General features: G+C 41.6%; 2 protein-coding genes and 1 non-coding gene across 4 annotated transcripts in view; 2 read left to right on the top strand and 1 right to left on the bottom strand.

Annotated features, from left to right (window-relative positions):
* The window catches only part of ZFX (zinc finger protein X-linked), a 52674-nt gene extending 52451 nt beyond the window's left edge, over nucleotides 1-223 (bottom strand). Inside the window, exon 1 of one of the 2 annotated variants that reach the window (XM_029930128.1) lies at nucleotides 52-223. The gene's annotated coding sequence lies outside the window, so the exon portion shown is untranslated. The remainder of the gene's footprint in view (nucleotides 1-51) is intronic. The other variant, XM_029930125.1, reaches the window with a different exon arrangement.
* Nucleotides 1-9550, top strand: part of LOC115283348 (formin-like protein 5) — a 10225-nt gene extending 675 nt beyond the window's left edge. Inside the window, exon 2 of the mRNA XM_029929628.1 lies at nucleotides 9049-9550. Coding sequence (XP_029785488.1) covers nucleotides 9049-9550 — 502 coding nt within the window. The remainder of the gene's footprint in view (nucleotides 1-9048) is intronic.
* A 5089-nt stretch (nucleotides 9551-14639) lies between these two features.
* LOC115284479 lies at nucleotides 14640-14745 on the top strand. The gene has a single exon (XR_003905232.1). It is a non-coding gene; the product is annotated as a U6 spliceosomal RNA (small nuclear RNA).
* The last annotated feature ends 4655 nt before the right edge of the window (nucleotides 14746-19400 follow it).

The raw sequence follows: 19400 nt of genomic DNA, 5'->3' as shown, positions 1-19400 counted from the left end.
ACCGCCTCCCGCGGGCCTCGGCCGCCCCCCAGGCCCTCCCCGGAGACTCACCGCCTTTCCGCGCCCGTCTTGGCCGAGGCGGCTGCTCGAGTTGTTTGCAGGCCCTCAGACCCCCGCCCGCAGTAAATGTGTTTTTTTCATCCCTGTGGCTGGAGAAGATAGATTTAGCAACCCCCGCCGTCCCCTGCCTTCGCTTAAAAAAAAAAAATCTTTGAAATAAAATGAAAATAGGTTTGCCAGTCTAAATGGGTGTGTGGGCACGAGGAGGGGGAGAAGAGTTACCCTCCAGCCACTACCAAGCCGTTTAAGTGTTTTTTTTTAAATAAGCATTCAGTCAGAGAACCTAACTGATATTATTTGTGGGGAAAAAAAGGATGAGGAAGAGGGTTAGGTTTTGAAACTGGTTTCGCACATTGCAATGAACAGGGATTTTTAATGTACATTTTCTACATATCTGTATTTCAGAGTTTGGGAACCTATGAAATGTAAGTCTTGTGTGATTGTTTCATAAATAATGAGTTTTTCCACAGCCTTTAATATAGAGAGGTGGTAGAATTGGGTATGGATATTGTTTACAAACTACTTTAAACAAGCGTTTAAAGTGTAAAAAGATCTTAGGAGAAAAAGAAAAAATAGATTTGATTAAACAAGCATTTATCAACTCCAAGAATGTCTGTTTTGTGTTTTCATTAGTTTGAATTTTTATGCTCTTTCCATTCTGAACTTGGAACCCAAACGATGTTTACAAGTTACTAGTTAAACGTGAAACAGTGTAATCCTTACATTAATCCAGAATCTGACATGTTTTCTTTCTTCAATTCAGACTGTTAGATAAAGAGATTTTTAAACAGTAAAGAACACAAAAGTTATAAAACAGGATATTGGTGTGAAGTCTCTTTAAATACAGAGGCTATGTATTTTAGGTTCCTGTCATAACTTTCTAAAACTCCCACAATGCAAGTTGTCCATTCCCTCAGACATTTTACAATTATAAAATCCTTTCAAGATGACAAAAAAAGGTATAATAATGAGAAATCTCTTGATAACGTACTGGAAGTTAATTTTCCTCTCCAGGCTTTACGTTTGATTTTTCTGAAGAGATCAAAGTTCCTTTCAAAAACGATGAATGACAACATGTCTTCACCATTTATAGAAAATTGCATTAGGTTTTGATACAGACTGTTTTCACAGAAAGGTAAATAAAACTAATATTTTTTCAAGTAAAAAATGAGAAATAGCTGTGTGTATGCACTTAATATAATTTCGAAAAAAAATTGATAACCAGAGTTTATGTACTTTCCAAGGGACTCCATTTAATGTTATGGTATGTCAAGAATGGGGACTCATCATCACATAGCTATAAGCAGCATGAACACAAAAACCTACTGTCAGCATTCTTGTTAGTTCTTCCATAATCATCATCAAATACTTCTAAGAACACCAGTATAAAGCTCTTCAGTAAAGAGTATCAAGGAGCGTAAATGAAAAAGAGGTTTCCTCCATTTAAAAGACCCAAAGTAGTTTAGGTCTTCAGACTTTTCAAGAACCCTTTGCCATTACTTTTCAAACATAAGAGAATGTTAACTTTGATGGGAAACCAGGAAAGAATGCCCTAGTTCTATTAATTATTTTAGATAAAACTTTATTGCAGTACAACAGATATTTTGTAGATGATTGTACAGATGAGCTCAACTCTTTGAGTTATCAAAAAAGTGAAAGTAATTTGTACTCCAAATCCATTTATAGAAGGCCATAAAGAACAGTGTATGATAAAAATCAATTTACTAGAAGTACACTCAATATAAAACATTCCTGATATAGTGAAGGAGCAAAGAAGGTATAAGCAGCAAAGATTAGAAATTGTTCAATGGTATTGTAACATATAAGACATCGTTTATGAAAATATTCACATTAAGACCTAGAGGACACCTAAGATTCCTGAAGGCATTTAGTAATCAAGCAGTGAGTGGTGAAGAACTTGACACCTTGCCCTGATACTTTTGTTCAATGTTTTGGTATTTGGGACCTATAGAATTCTGGACACAGGGAGTAAAAAGATGTGGTGGTTGCCCTTGGGGAACTGCAAATAAGGAGGCTGTGTGTGGCAGAATAAAAAGATTCTTAAGTGCTTTCATTTTCTCGCTTAAATAAACACACAATAGAGGGAAATTTTATTTAGGTAGATGGAGAGCAGAATATTTCAAAGGCATATGCCGTGAATACAGAATAAATGATTTCAATGCAGTCAAATGTATTTTGGTTATGTGCTACGATTTATTTGTTCCTTCAGAGCTGTTAATGTGTATTAGATAGTTAAAAGCATCTACTCAAGGTTTTGACAGTGTTTTAATAACTTAACTAAAATCCCTGACATGTTTATAGGTCCTTGAGCCAAAAATAATACAAGGCCTTTCAATCACTTTTCCCAAGAAAGATTAGTCGAAAAGAAGCCGTTAAAAAAAGAACAAGAAAAAGAAAAGCTGTTGATTTTCACTCCACATCACTGACGGATGGAAATCCAAATGGGAAACAATAAATTATTGGCTTAGAAAATAGAGACCTTCTTGAATAAAGTTGTGGTAATTCACTATTTTATAACCCAAAGGTTGAAAAATATTTACTTTCCCCTAGAAAGGCCCTAGTTTTATTGAACTAAGCATCCCTATAAAAATGAACCATTTATCTGATACTTGATACTTAAGTCATACTTAACATGAGCAAGTTGCATCACGTTGGAATTCAGCTGGCTATAATTAATGTCAAGTAAGAATTTTTAATCTGAGCCTTTAAGCCACACACCCTCCCCAAGGGAAATAATTTTAAAATAAACAGTGACTGACAATTAGGTGATTTTCAAGCAGTACTTTTTCACACAAGTCATTAGTTGAATAAGACATTGTTTAATTACTGAAAGTCACCAATACCCACATTCTCATGGATTATAAATCACAGAACACAGCAAACAAATTAGCTCCACTAAAAAGGTAAAAATCAACATGTGAGGCCTGGAAACAATGACCCGTCTGGTGCCCAGCCTGGGGCTTCTATATATAATTTTCCACTAAAGGAACCAGGGTTTCTGGGAGAAATGGCTGATTCCTGGGCTGAAGCAGAAAAGTACAACAAAGTGAACCAGGAATATCTCCTCATAACAGAAAGCCAGGAAAAAAAATGTCAAAGCTTACTAGGGGTGTGTCAAAAAGGTCTCAAGGGGGCCAGTTTAAAGAGGCTCTAGTTGGCTAAAGATGAAAATATTTGAAGGTCAGAAGAATAACTGCTATAGGGGCGCCTGGGTGGCTCAATTGGTTAAGCATCCAAAACTTGGTTATGGTTCAGGCCATGATCTTATTATGGTTCATGAGTTCCGGCCCCACATCGGGCTCTGCACTGACAGGGCAGAGCCTGCTTGGGATTCTCTTTCATTCCTTCTCTCTCTGCCTCTCTCTCTCTCAAATAAATAAACTTTAAAATATTTTTTAAAAAAAGAATAACTGCTATGTAATAAAACACATCAAGTATGTTTGTGAGTTTATAATAAGACTTATAAGCACAATCAATTGCACAGCTTTGTGAATATACTAGAAACTAGTGAACTGTACAATTTAAAAGAGTGAATTTTATAGCATGGGTATTATATTTTGAATTTTTAAAAATGATCACCTTTAGAGAGCGGTAGAGAACCCAGTCATTGTTTTGCAAAAGTAAATGGAAAGATGAAGCACTTATCCTAGATGAACTTTCCACAGGGTAAACAAATAGCTGACAAAGGTCATTTTCTCTTACTAATTCTACTAATATATGAAGAAGACGTGATGGAATTAGAATATTACCATTTTGCAACCCCTAACGAATGAATGAATCTAGGCCATGACCATCAATGGCTGCTAGCCAGGGTGACAACTAGACATATGCCTCATGACAAAAGTACACAAAGCCATCACCTAAAAAAAAAAAAAATCAAACCTGAACCTGATCAACTCTTTAGCTCTCATTGCCAATTTACAAGTAATACAGGGAACAAAGAAACATATCAATGAAACCACAGGGATGCAATCAACAAAATTCAGATGGGGAAAAACACTAGAAGACCTGCTCTCTTCAACAAATAAATTAAGCAAAAAATTGGAAAGGAAACCAGTGATAGATAAGAAAAGACTTAAAAGACATTATTAATGAAATGCACTGTAGGAACTTTATTTCAATCTTGATTCAAACAAGTGTAAAAAAAATGATGAGACAATTAGAGAAATGTGAACACTGGATTGTTGTCAACATGAACTGGATATCTGCGGGTATAAACAAATTATTGTTTAGATATAATGATGATGTGATCATATCTTCAAAAGAGTCCTTAATATTTATAGATACATTATCAAAATATTTACAGATAATGTGATATGCTATTGAGGAAAGACCTATACTTTGAAAACGATAACACACTGATAAAAGACACTGAAGATGACACAAAGAAATCAAAACTTACATTGTACTTATGGACTGGCAAAATTAATATTGTTCAAATGTCCAAAGCAATGTACAGATTCAATGCAATCTCTATCAAAAGACCAAAGCACTCTTCACGGAACTAGAACAAATAATCCCAAAATCTGTGTGAAACTACAAAAGATTCTGAATAGCCAAAGCAATTTTGAGAAAGAAGAACAAAGCTGGAAGTATCACAGTCTCAGCCTTCAAACTATAATAATCTATAATGATCAAAACAGTACAGAACTGGCACCAAAAAAGACACATAGATTAGTGGAACAGGATAGAGAGCCCATAAATAAACCCATGCTTATAAGGTCAATTAATCTAGGACAAAGAAAGCAAGCACATAAAATGGGGAAAAGACAATCTCTTCAATAAATGATGCTGGGAAAAATGAACAGCTACACGCAAAAGAATGAACTGAACCAATTTTTTACACCATACACAAAAATAAACTCAAAATCGACCAAAGACCTAAACGTGAGACCTAAAATGATAAAACTCTTAAAAGAAAATATAGGCAATAATCTCTTTGACATCACCCTTAGCAACACATTTATAGATATGTCTCCTGAGGCAAGGGAAACAAAAGCAAAAATAAACTATTGGGACTACAACAAAATAAGATTTTGCACAGCAAAGGAAAGCTTCAACAAAATAAAAAGGCAACCGAATGAATGGGAGAAAATATTTGCTATTTGACATATCTGATAAAGAGTTAATATCAAAACATATAAAGAACGTATACAACTTAACACCAACCAACCAACCAACAAACAAAACAACCAAACAATCTGATTTAAAAAAGGGCAGAGGACCTGAACAGACATTTTTCCAAAGAAGACATACAGGCTGCCAACAGCCACAGGAAAAGATGCTCTACATCACTAATCACCAGAGAAATGCAAACTAAAACCACAATGAGATATCCTATATCTGTCAGAATGGCTAGTATCAAAAAGACAAGAAACAACAAATGTTGGCCAGGATGTGGAGAGAAGGGAACCCTTTTGTCCCCTGTTGGTGGGAATGTGAATTAGTGCAACCACTGTGGCAAAGGTGTATGGAGGTTTCTCAGAAAATTAAAAATACCATATGGTCCAGCAATTTAACTCCTGGGTATTTACCTAAAGAAAACAAAACACTAATTTGCAAAGATATATGCACCTCTATACTTATTGCAGCATTATCCTTTTTAATTAAAAAAAAACACTTCCTTTATTTAAAAAATTATTTTAATATTTATTTTTGAGAGAGAGAGAGAGAGAGCACAAGCATGCATGAGGAGGGGAGGGAAAGGGCAGAGAGAGAGGGAGACAGAGGATCAGAAGCGAGCTCTGCTCTGATAGCACAGAGCCCAACACGGGGCTCAAACTCATGAACCCTGAGATCATAACCTGAGCCAAAGATGGATGCTTAACTGACTGAGCCACCAGGCGTGCCTATTTATTATTTTAAGTAAGCTCTATGCCCAACATGGGGCTTGAACTCATGACCCCGAGATTAAGAGTCACGTGTTCCACCGCCTGAGCCAGTCAGGCGTCCCTGCAACATTATTTATAATAGTCAAGATATGGAAGCAACTTAAATGTCAATTGATAGATGAAAGGATGAAGATGTGGCGTGTGTGTATATACACATACACACAGACAATGGAATATTACTCATTCATAAAAAAAGAATGAGACCTTACCATTGCAGCTACAAGAATGGACCTAGAGGGTATTGTGTTAGGTGAAATGAGTCAGACAGAGAAAAATACTGTATGATTTCACTTATATGTGGAATCTAAAAAACAAAACAAATGGATAAATAAACAATCAAAAAACAGAAAGAGAGTCACCAATAACAGAAAACAAACTGGTAGTTGCCAGAGAGGGGGTGGGTGAGGGCATGGGTGTAATAGGTGAAGGCGATTAAGAGGTAAAACTCCCAGTTATAAAATAAATAAGTCACACAGATGAAAAGTACAGCATAGGGAATATAGTTAATAATTCTGTAATAATACGGAAAGGTGATAGATGTTGACTACACTTATTGTGGTGAGCATTTCATAATATACAGACTTGTTGAACCACTATGTTGTATGCCTGAAACAAATGTAATATTGTGTATCAATTGTACTTCGATAAAGAAAATGATATGCGCTATTCTCTTTGTGTATAGTCTTGAAATTTTCCGTAGCAAGTTTAAAAAACAAACAAAAATATGGGGCACCTGGGTGGCTCAGTTGGATGGTCGTCCAACTTGGGCTCAGGTCATGATCTCACAGTTCATGAGTTCGAGCCCCACATCCGGCTTTGTGCTGACAGCTCAGAGCCTGGAGCCTGCTTCAGAATCTGTGTCTACCTCTCTCTATGCCTCTCCTCTGCTCATGCTCTGCCTGCCTCTCTCTATCTCAAAAAAAAAAAAACCCCAAAAACCATTTTAAATTAATTAATTATTTTTTAAAAATTAACATACAAAGAAAAATATTACCTTCACATTTCAAAGAATCTTTGGAGTGAGGCAAGTATTACAGATATTCGATGCTTCCCTTCTCGCTTTTCTGTGGACCTTATAACAGCACTAATTTTTAAAAAACCATCAGCATAATTAAACAATGAAATACATAAACTAAACCACTTATGATTAAGAAAAGAGCAATGGCGGGGGGGGGGGGGGGCGGGGTCGCCTGGATGGTTCAGTTGGATGAGCGTCAGACTTGGGCTCAGGTTATGATCTCACAGTTCATGGGTCTGAGCCCCGAGCCTGGAGCCTGCTTCGGATTCTGTGTGTCCCTCTCTCTCTGCCCCTCCCCTGCTCATGATCTATCTCTTTCTGTCTCTCAAAAATAAATATTTTTAAAAATTTTTCTAAGGAAAGGAGCAATGGTTTTCAAATTTGCAAGCAATATCTTGCTAAAGATGTGGACTGCTGGCTCTCAATTCCTAGAAATTCTGATTTTCAGTAGGTATCGTATAGGACTGGTGAATCTACAGTTGAACCAGAAGCCCAGGTGACATAGACACCTGGGCCCCACACCAATACACTGAAATAAACATTAGTACCCCCCACCCCCGGTAAATGCCTCTTTGCCCACATTTGTAAGAGGTTTTCTTGGATTATAAAGAAGTAAATGCTGGATATGGCACACTTTCAATATTACTATCCCAAATGGCTGTGCTAATATATATTGCTTCCAGTAGAAGGAAAGAATTCCCAATTTCCCACGTCGTAGCCAACTCTGGATGTGCTCATACTTTTAAATTTTTGCCAAGAACATAACTACCTTACAGAACGATCTTTCAGTTAGCAACATTTGATAAAGCAGCTCTTGAAAAATCTGCCACATTTTGAATAAAGACTCCTTTTTAATGACATAATGACTTTTCACCCCAAAATTCGTTAAATAAATATGCTAAAAGAAGTGATAATTCAACATTACAGTTTAAAGCAAAAATATTCTCACCAACTACAAGACATAAGGATTCCTCATCAGAGGATCTCATATGGAACAAATTTGAATGGTGCTCTGTTTATACGAACCACAAATGTTTTTTGCTTGTTTTTGCACACAGACATCAAGCAAATAGAAACAAACATCCCAAATTGAGAACAAAACAGGAAGAAGCAGCTGGCAGAAATGTGGAAAGTTTCGTAACTCTTGAAAAGGTGAAGCAAGCCAAGGACAAAGCAGGAATCTGACAGAGTAAAATTAAAGTTCCGATGAAGTGTCAATTGTGCATGTAGGACTCAGGTGACCCGCAAAGGAGTCCCCAATTTATGGTAATGAAAATTCACATGAAAATTAAGGAAGAAGTAGAGTCAGAGCATGACAGGATCTGGTCTGGTGAGGCGTTTGGGAAGGATTTCCCCGTAAAGAATGACCCCATGAGTAGTCAGAAAAAAAGGATTGTTAATAAAAGGGTTATAGAGCCCCGTGCTCCGGAGCAGAGCTTCTGGAACTTTGATGCGCACACTACCCCCCTCCCCGCCCCCGGGGGGGTGTTGTGAACGTGCGTTTCTACCGCAGCTGGGCCAGGACCTCCCGGAGATTGCATTTCCAGCGAGCCCCTAGGCTAGGCCTCTGGGCTGAGCAGCGGGGGGTCCTGGGATCGCACTGCAAGGTTGCTCCTCGCGCAACTGCTCAAGTGTGTCGCTGAGAAGTCGGGTGCCACTGCTAGAAGGCCAGTGGGACCGGCAAGGGGCAGAAACTCTTTCCCTAATGAGGCCTTTCCGGGGCCTCAGACAGCCCAGGGGGGTCGGAGGAAGCGCTCCGGAGTTTAATACCCGCACCCACATCCCCGCCCCAGGGAACTCAACATTCGGGGGTAGGGAGAAATGGTAGATACGGGGTACACAGACCAGCACCCCCCAGACAGGTACTTGCCATTCCTAGCCCGGAGCCGCAGACGCAGTCTTGAAAGATCTTCGATCTCCGCGGGTGAAAGGTTTTCCTAAGCTTGGGGAAGATCTCTGTGCAGACTGAAAGAACTCACCCCGCTTCGGGGAAAATAACCTACCCACGCACAAACACAGTTGGCAACAATTTGTAACTACAACTTGAGCTACAAAAAGGCCCGCGACCACTGAGGCAGGAGAGAACCACTCGTTCCCCGGGGGCTTCACCGGGGGGCTCACCGTGCGTCCTGTGCGCCGCTCGCTCTCCTGGGTTCTGGCCCCCAACGTCGCGACTTACAGAAGAGCCGCGGTGCCGCCTTCACGTCGGCTGCACCCCGACGGGGTCGGGGCCGCTTTGCCCTCCAGCGGCCTCCGCTCTCTTCCCGCCCCCGGCTCAGGGCCCCCCGCGGCCCGGTCACCCTGCACGGAAGAGCCTCTCGCCCCGGAGCCGCTCGGCGGGCTCTCGGCCGCGTGCTCGCCCTCGGGTCCCCGGCGGCGGCCCGCCGGCCGGAGGCAGAGGACTGGCCGCGGGCCGAGGCGGCTACGGTTCGAGGTGCCGGCAGAATGCGAAGGTCGCGGCGAGGAACCACCGGCAGAGAGCAGACAGGAAGGGGGGGGTTGGCCCGCAAGCGCCAAGGGCCCGCGACGGGGAGGTCCGGAGTCGCCCCGCAGGCGATGACGGCGTGGACTGCCGAGGTCAGCGCCGGAGGTCACGCCTCTAGAGCTCTCCACCGCGAGGCGATGAGGCTACAAGTCTTTCAGGCTTTGAGGCTTCTCTGCAGCATCAGCTCTCAGAAGGAAATGGAGCGACAGCTAGGGTTTCTAGAGAGCGGGGTTGTAACCCAAGATGCCGACGCTCTGCCGAGGCGTCTTTCCCAGGAATAGCTAACGACTAAGCACGCACCGTGGCACGCACTCCTCTGAGTTTTAAGAGGACCTCTGCACTACTACAGCCGACCTGCCAGAGGGGGTCATGACACACATGTTACAAGAGGGTAGCTGGGTGGGGAGAGTGCCCCATACCCTTCTTCCCGCTCTTCTCCGGGTCTGGAACCTGTGTCCTGTGAGCAAGCGGGAGCAGGAGTGGTCAGGTCCCAGGCGGCAGCCTGCTGCACATTCAGTAGGACTTCTGTCCCCCAGTGGAGGCTGCACAGGCGATGGCACCTCTCTAATCGTCTGCCTTGAACCTACCTGGTTATATAGGTTCTGCAACACGGGTGGAGACGATGAGAGATGCGAATGACCCGCCCTTCCTGGAGCGAATCCTAGTCCTAGACGGGGAGGCGGGAGGAGATGGAGCCCCATCTTTTTGGCTGCATCTTACAAAAGTAGAGATTCCATCCCACTGTTCTGGGAGGTGGAAGTAGTTTGTGGCTCAAATGTCACAGACTCCCAATTAAGTAACAAATTCATTGCTCTTACTGAGGTTTGCTGGTAGATTTTCTTGGATGAATGTTCCTCTTTTTGCCATATGTGCTTAGGGCAATTCTAGACACTTTAAACAGTTGGGTTTTTAAACAATTTTTACCAGTTGTTTCACTTAGGAAAGTGTCCACCAACCCCACCTCACCGTTTTGGAAGTCTAGACCTCAATCCGGTGTTTTTTTTAAGGTGAAAAATAAGTTTATTTGATAGTATTATATAAACTCATGATTCAAACATATTCCATGTGTTTCAATCCACTGCCATTTTAAATTTTTATTTAAATTTTATTTTTTTTAATTTTTTGAGAGAGAGAGCGAGAGAGAGATGGACTGTGATCGGGGAGAAGCAGACAGAGAAGGAGACACAGATTCAGAAGCAGGCTCTAGGCTTCCACCTGTCAACACAGAGCCCGACACAGGGCTCGAACTCATGAATTGCAAGATCATGACTTGAGCCAAAGTGAGATGCTTAATCAACTGAGCCACCCAGGCACCCTTATTTTTATTTGAGAGAGAAAGGGAAAGCAAGAAAGGGCAAGGAGGGCAGAGGGGCAGAGAGAGAGAGAGAGAGGTGGGGGGGGGCGGGGATTTTAAGCAGACTGTAAACTCAGCTTAGAGCTGGACATACGGCTGAATATGACCCTGCGATTATGACCTGAGCTAAAATCAAGAGTTGGATGGTTGTGGCACCTGGGTGGCTCGGTCGGTTGAATGTCTGACCTCAGGTCAGGTCATGATCTCACAGTTTGTGAGGCTGACCCCCACATCGGCCTCACTGCTGTCTGCGCAGAGCCTGCTTCCGATCCTCTGTCGCTCTCCCTCTGCCCTTGCCCTACTTGTGCTTTCCCCCCAAATAGATAAATATTAAAAAACAAAAGAGTTGGATGCTCAACCAGCTGAGCCACCCAGATGCCCCCCGCCCCGCCGTTATTTTTACTGATGCTCAAATTATCCCAGCTGTGACTAGGGGGAACTTGTTTTTAATGTTTATTTATTTTTGTGAGAGAAAGAGCACGAGTAGGGGAGGGGCACAGAGAGAGGGAGACACAGAGACTGAAGCAGGCTCCAGGCTGCGAGCTGTCAGCACCCAGCCTGACGCGGGGCTCAAACTCCGGAGCCGTGGGATCATGACCTGAGCCGAGGTCGGATGCTTAACCGACTGAGCCACCCAGGCACCCCAGGAAGGACAGACTCTTCAACAGTGTTAGGATACCCACGTGAAAAAGAATGAAGTCACACTGTCTTCCACAAGCCCTGGCAAGGACTGCTCTGCTTTCCATACTGTGGTAGACTGAATAACGACCTGAAAAAAAATCCAAGTCCTAATCTCAGCAACCCATTAATGTCACATCACAGGGCAAAAGGGACTTAACAGATGTGATTAAGTTAAGAATTTCACGAGGGGGAGATTATCCAGGTGTGGCCGAAATGTAATCACAAAGGTCCTTAAAAGAGAGTAGCAAGACAAGCAAAAGAGTTAGGAGGAGACGTGAGGAGGGACTGGAGGGGTTGGAGTGATGTGAGGAAGGAGTCCCAAGCTAAGGCATACAGGCGGCTGCCGGAAGCCGGAAAAGTCATGGAAATGATCCTCCCTTAGACCCTCCAGAAGGAAGGACACCTGAACGTTAGCCTAGTGAAACTGATTTTTGACTTCTGGCCTCGGAGCTCCAGTGGAGCAATCGGTTAGCGCGCGGTACTTACACGACTTCTGGCCTCGAGAACTGTAAGAGAATAAATTTGTGTTATTGTAAGCCACCAAGTTTGTGGTAATTTTTCACAGCAGCCATAGGAAACGAATACATCTCCCTTTTCCACAATGTCTTATGAATGGCATTATACAATACTTCTGGATCTTAGAATCTGGCTTCCGACACTTGGCGAAATGCATTTACAATTCATCCATGTTTATGTTACATATATTTTACCACTAAGAAAAAAGATTCATTCATGTTGTTCAGTGACTTAGTAGATCTTTGCTTCTTAGCACGGACTAGCATTCCATTGTGGGCATGGACCAGTTTGTTTATCCATTCACCTGTTAAAGGACATCTGGTAGATTCTGATGAATAAAGCTGCTGTAAGCATTTGCATACAAGTTTTTGGGTGCACATAAATTTTCCATTAACTTGGCTATTAAAGAAAACTCGTAGGTATGCATAGCTTTTAAGTCATGGAGGTAGCAATTTAAATATCATTACCAGGGAAACACATTATTAAGTAATACAAACAAAAAGAATTACGGGCTTTTTAAGGCCAAAAAAATAAAAAAATTACGTTCACAGAACAAGCCATAAGTTTTGAGTTCCAGATGTCTTACAAGACCCCTTCATTAGTAATAACATTTTCAAGGACAGATTAAGAAACCAGAAAATCTTATTCTATTGCTGGGATTTCGTACACCAGCAATTAGGACAGCCTGTGGTTTTCCAGACCAAATGCTGAAATTCCATTAATTAGAACTGAAAGAAGAACACAGACCTAGGAAGATTAAAACTTACTATGGAAAGGAAAAGGGCAAAAGAGAATTATAAACAATTGGAATATTGGCATGGAATGTTACCCATTCTACAATGTGAATAGCAAAAACTGACAATATCTGAATTTCTGGTTGATTATATTGGCAAACCATTCACCCTTAGTCCTTAGTACTGTCACCATTGAAACTTTTTCAATTAATTTTATGACGCCATTAAAACTTACTTGTTTTTTCCAACAGATGTGCAGTGACACCTCTGTCAGTGGACTTTTGCCAAACATAAAAGTGACAAAATTTTTCCCCGAAGGACCAAAGCTACAGAAGAACAATTCCGAGTTGTACCCCTCAATGCAGAATCAGGTACACATCACATACTCTCAAAAAGACTTACAAAACTAACTGCAAAGTGTGTAATAAATATTAATTGGGGTCTGAGATTTTTCTCCTATTCCCAAGCTAGCAAGTTAGCCTGTTACCATTTCCTGGACGCCAGCCGTCATCGGCATATTTGTGTGGGGTCCCCACCCCCGAATCGCACAGGGGCCAGGCAGAGGAGTCCAGAGAGCTGCACTGTGTACATAATGTACTTTTGCACTGCAGCTGAGGAAAAGCGGCCTTGGGGAGTTCATATCTCTTACAGCAAGCCCATTCTTTGCTCAGAAGGAGCTGTCGCCTCATCCCTCAAGGCAGCTCCCTGCACACAAAGCCCTGAGAAGTGGCTCTGGCAAAGAGTGGTCTGGGGCTTGCATTCCAGACACGTAAAACAAGCACAAACAGTGACGGTCTGGGCTGTGACAGATAGTATCCTCCAACAACAGTGTGTCCAGAGAGGAAAGAGGCTACCTATCCTTCCACGTGAAGTGGACAATAACAGGTACGCCCAAAGTTTTGCTCCTAGGAATCACTTCTTTCACTACTGTCTTTCAGGGGCTAGAATGCACCCCCTTTTCAGGTGGTGCCAGCAAACTGTATATAACCAGGCCTGTGCTTTACCTGACAAGCAGTCATAGAGAACTCTCTGGGAAGTCGTAAATGTGGGTTAAGGGAGAAGTAAAGCAGTAGGAGCAAGCGCCATGGGAGTTTAAAACACCTCTTCATGCAGTTTGTTTGTGCCTCCAGACCAGCTTGGACTTAATCTTGTATTTATAGCGCTACCATTTTCTTTTTTCCTTTTTTAATGTTTATTTTTGAGAGAGAGAGAGAGAGAGAGAGAGAAAGAGAGAGAGAGAGAGAGAGAGAGAGAGAGAGAGAGAGAGAGAGAGAGAGACTGCAAGCAGGAAAGGGGCAGAAAGAGAGGCAGACACAGAATCCGAAGCAGGCTCCAGGCTCTGAGCTGTCAGCACAGAGCCCCACGTGAGGCCTGAACTCACAAACCACAAGATCATGACCTGAGCCAAAGGAGGACCCTTAACTGACTGAGCCACCCAGGCGCTCCTAGCGCTACCATTTTCTAATGGAATAGGGTTGTCACAACCAGTTTTATGTTTCCATGGATCAGATGATGCTCTCTTCCTAATGGTCATTACAAGTGGCACACCTCACTCTCCTTCCACCTTCCAGATTTCCTGCGCATGCTTTCCACTGAGTGAACCTACCCAGAAGTTGGAAGGCAAGGGAACCTATTGACACCGTCCCTTCCCATGGCACAGAGCAGGTGGAGAGGGTGGAGTGAATCTGGAAGGGCAAATGGGAGATATCTAGCACAGCTCATAAATGGCGTTGATATCACTGGTGTGATTTTCTACAACATTAAGCCATTCTTGGTAAAGTTCCAAACAAAACAACACATACTCCTTTCAATTTACACAGTAGTTCCGTTCCTGGAAAATTCCAGGATATTAAAACCATGCAAAAAGGACTTTGAGTTATGCTTACTTCAGCAGCAATATTCCTAAATTGGCATTATGCAGAGAAGACAAGCATGGCCCCTGAACTAGAATGACATGCAAATTTGTAAAAGCATTCCATGCTTTTAAAAAATACACTTTAGAAAGAGAAACTGTAAAATGAGATCAGATTTAGGTTCAGATAATGACAAATGAGTTTTTCACATACACGAATGTCTAGGGGGACAGTTGAAAATTACATAAGATGTAGGAAAATTCATCCTTGTAAGAAAGTCACATGCACTGAATGACATATGACATTCTTGGCTTCTGTCCAAATAACCGCCGAGAAATCCCAACCAGGCGATTCGTGTCAGTCACTGCAACAAGCAAAAGCTCCCCGTGTGTTTTTGAACTAGACCCTCGGGTGGCACTGCCGCCCGCGAGACCACTCTCTGAAGGGGACACATTCATCCCTGCAGAATCGGAGGTCGACGCCTCGTCCACTTGGCATCTGCAGGCAACGCTCGACAGAAGAAATGACTCCTCACATTACAGCTTCTCGTTCAATCCAACACACACAAGTCTCTGACCCGGTTACCAAAAACTTGCTGCCATTGCTGGTGATGGATAATTGTGAATTTGAATTTTCAGATTTTGTATAAATACAAAGTAAGAAACAAACTGAACGTGAAGCTCAAACTTCACATAGAGCCAGATAAAAGTTTATAAATAACCACATTTCATGTCATTTGATATTAAACTTGAACATTTTCCTACTTGTTTTCACGTTTATTTTGCAAGGGGCGGGAGGGGGGAGAGCGCGCACAAGCAGGGGAGGGGGGGAGAGAGAGAATCTTGAGCAGGCTCTGTGCCATCAGCTCAGAGCCATTTGCCTGACCTGATCTCATGAATGGTGAGATCATGGCCTGAGCTGAAACCTAGGGTCGGACTGACTGAGCCACCTACGCACTCCACATTTTTCTACTTTTAAGTAATACATCCACATTATATAAAAATACAGAAATATACAGGGGTGCCTGATCTCACAGTTCATGAGATGAGCACAGTGTCAGGCTACTTGCTGATGGCATGGAGCCTGCTTGGGATACTCTCTCTCTCTGTCTGTCTCTCCCTCTGCCCCACCCCCCAACTCACAAGAATTCATGTGAATGCTCTCTCTCTCTCTCAGAATAAACTTAAAAAAATATAAAATAAATAAAAATAAAAAATAAAAACATCACATTCTGTGATAGGCAGAAAGGCCCCCTCAAAGATGTCCACAACATGATCCCCGGAAACTGCAAATGTTATCGTAAAAGGGACTTTGCAGATGTGACTAAATTAAGGATCTTGATTGTCCTGGATTATCCAAGCGTCCTTATAAAAGGGAAGCAGGAGGGTCAGAAGACAAAGAAGATGATGTGATAAGTATATATTGGAGCGATGCAACCAGAACCAAGGAATGCAAACAGCCTCAAGAAACTGCAAGATGCAAGCAATGCATTCATTCCTAGCGCTGTCGAGAGGAATCAGCCCTGAAGACACCATAGTCCTATAAGCCTCTTTATACTTCTGACCTCCAAAACTGTAAGAGAAGAAATTTGTGTTTTAGGCGCTAAATGTGTGGTAATTTGTTACAGCAACAATAGGAAACTCATAAACATTCACCACCCCACCCCCTACCTTGTTAGCACCTTAGTACCTGTACCACTTCCAGACCTTTTCCTATACCGTTATATGTGTGTATGTGTGTGTGTACTTCTTGCAAAAATGGATCACAGTTGGATCACATGCTATTTTATAACCTGCTTTAAAAAATTTTTTTAATGTTTTACTTATTTTTGAGAGAGAGAGAGAGAGAGACAGAGACAGAGACAGAGTACAAGTGGGGAGGGGCAGGGAGACACGGAGACAGAGAATCTGAAACAGGCTCCAGGCACAGAACTGCCAGGACAGAGCCCAACGCAGGGCTTGAGGTTGTAAACCATGAGATCAAGACCTGAGCTGAAGTCGGACACTGAACCGACTGAGCAACCCAGGTGCCCCATAACCTGCTTTTTTTAAGTCTGCAAACTCCATATGTCCATTCCATCAAATATCTAGGCTATAATAAAAATTTCCCAAATGACACAAAAATGCCCTTAAGGGTTGTTTGGTACATATCGGAATCTGTTTGAGGACCACACATAGCATCTGATTATTAGGTACCTTTTGTTATGATGTCGACTTTTAAAGAGATGGTTTCATAGTTGCTCTCAAGAATGTGCCACCTTCTGATTCATTTAGTTACTATCTTCGGTGCTACTTAGTTTGTTTTTGTAACTCCTGTGTTTGCTGTAACATTTTTACTAAACATTTTTGGCTGGAATCCTCTATAGGTGATGGGTATTCTTGTTGAATTGCATCAGAAAACACATAACCCATTAATCCATTAATGAATGATGTTAAGACCGACCAGTGGATTAAGGTGATGACTGCCTAATCCCTCTATTTTACAGTTATGTTTTTGCCCTGAAACTAGGAAGTGATCATTGTTATTTTTGCATTTTAAAATGCCCCTGGCTGGCTCAGTCGGTAGAGCACGTGACTCTTGATGTCAGAGTTGTGAGATCAATCCTCACATTGGGTGTGGAGATTACTTAAAAATAAAATCTTAAAAAAAAACAAAACCCAGTTTCCATTTACCATTTTAACAACTGTTGATATGGTGTTATAATTCTAATTATCATGGTAATTTCATTCAAGTTTGTGATATTTTTCAAAATTTATCATCTCTTCTACATTTACTACTAATTAGCATTCACCTGTGAAGTAGAGTTTTGCCTCATCTCTCTGGGATATTTGGTTACCTGAAATATAAACTCTACCGGAAAGGCAGGCTAAAATGCTTAATTTCTTTTTACCATTAATTACCAATTTTCATCGTAAGTAGTTGACTTAATAGCTTTCTAAAATGATGATAAATAAAAACTTTCAGATTTTCTCTATTTGAACATCATTATTAAATCATGAGTCTTCATCGAGTCCGTCTGTTTGAATTCATTACCACCATTAGTCTTTCTAAGACTCTAAATGTCATGACCATGGCCAGTGGAACATAACCCCAGTGATCTTTAAGAACTTTATTGATTTCTAGCACAAAAAAAAAAAATCCCTGTCTCTCATTGTATTTTCCCTGTTCTCCAAAAGGTCCAGCTGCCTCTTAATGAAAAATGGCTTTCAGAGACCACAACTTGAGCACTAGACGTATTCATTATTAATGAAGTGACATTGCTTTTAGGCTATTTCAATGGACAGAGGTGGAAAATTTACATATCAAGTCAGACAGACTGTCCGGTGGCCCCATGATCCCTGCCCTCTGATGTCCACGCTCCCGTGTGCTCTCCCTCCTGAAAATGGGAGGGACCATGACTTGCTTGTAGTCACCAGTGTGCAGCAAAGATGACAGGGGGCATATGACACACATACACGATTATGTATGACTAATGTCAGTTTTACAAAGAGACTATCTCCCTTCCTGGATGTAAAGAAGCCAGCTGCCAGGCTGTGAACTGCCTATGGAGAGGGCCACTTGCCAAAGAACTGAGGGCGGCCTCTGGGTGACAGCCAGCAAGACACTGAGACCCTCAGTCCAGCAGCCTTCCAGGAATGCAAAACTGCCCCGAACCACAGAGTCAGGGAGCAGATGCTAGCACAGCCTTGACTAACACCTTGCTGGAGACTTTGCAAGTCCCTATGGCAGAGCATCTAGCTAAGCCATACCCAGACTGCCAACCCACAGAAAGTGTGAGATAATAAATGTAACTTGTGTTAAGCCTCTAATTTGTGGTAATATTAGGTAGCAATAGATAACTAATACACTATTTAATCATGGGCTTATATAAAATTTTTAATCTGATTTTCACATTACAGTATTTTTCTTAATTTCTTGGATTTTATTCTAATATTCTTACAAATAATGAAACTGTTGTCCAGGGACTGTCCCTGGAGGACCACACACCAAATGGTGAACAAAAAACTGAAAATGAGGGATCTCTTCTCCTTTCCATTTTTCCATTCTTTCTCTCTTTGAAGGCAAACATTTTTTTGTTCATGTTTTCTCATTTATAGCCTTGCTCATTTAAGTAAACTAAGCCTATGAAATCACTTTATCATAATTCCTTTATATGTTGAAAAGCATATTTCCTATTAATATAGTACTTCATGATTTTTTAATAATTTATTTTATTTACTTATTTAATGTTTATTTTTGAGAGAAAGAGAGAAAGAGAGACAGAGTGCTAGTGGTGGAGTGGCAGAGAGAGAGGGAGACACAGAATCTGAAGCAGGCTCCAGGCTCTGAGCTGTCAGCACAGAGCCTGACATGGGGCTTGAACCCATGAATTGTGAGATCATGACTCGAGCCAAAGTTGGACACTTAACCGATGGAGCAACCCAGGTATCCCATAGTACTACATGGTTTAAAACTAATTTTTTCATGTCAAAGTTTCTGTAATAAATTTTGGAATGGCAGTCAATTAACAGACGTTTAGGCAAAATTACCATACAAATTATTTGCTTCTTACTAACAATGCTTATCTACCCAAACAAAGCACATCTGTGCTTTTAGAATGTTATGTTTTTGGTTAAACGTCCGACTTCGGCTCAGGTCATGAACTCACAGTCAGTGCCTACAGCTCAGAGCCTGGAACCTGCTTCAGATTCTGTGTCTCCTCCTCTCTCTGCTCCTCCCCTGCTCGAGGTCTGTCTCTTGAAAATGAATAAATGTTAAAAAAAATTTTTTTAAAGAAAACAATGCAG

Source organism: Suricata suricatta, chromosome X (assembly GCF_006229205.1).
Source record: "Suricata suricatta isolate VVHF042 chromosome X, meerkat_22Aug2017_6uvM2_HiC, whole genome shotgun sequence".
NCBI lineage: Eukaryota > Metazoa > Chordata > Mammalia > Carnivora > Herpestidae > Suricata > Suricata suricatta.
Note: the sequence above shows the minus strand (reverse complement) of the source record. Positions and strands in the feature narration are given on the sequence as shown.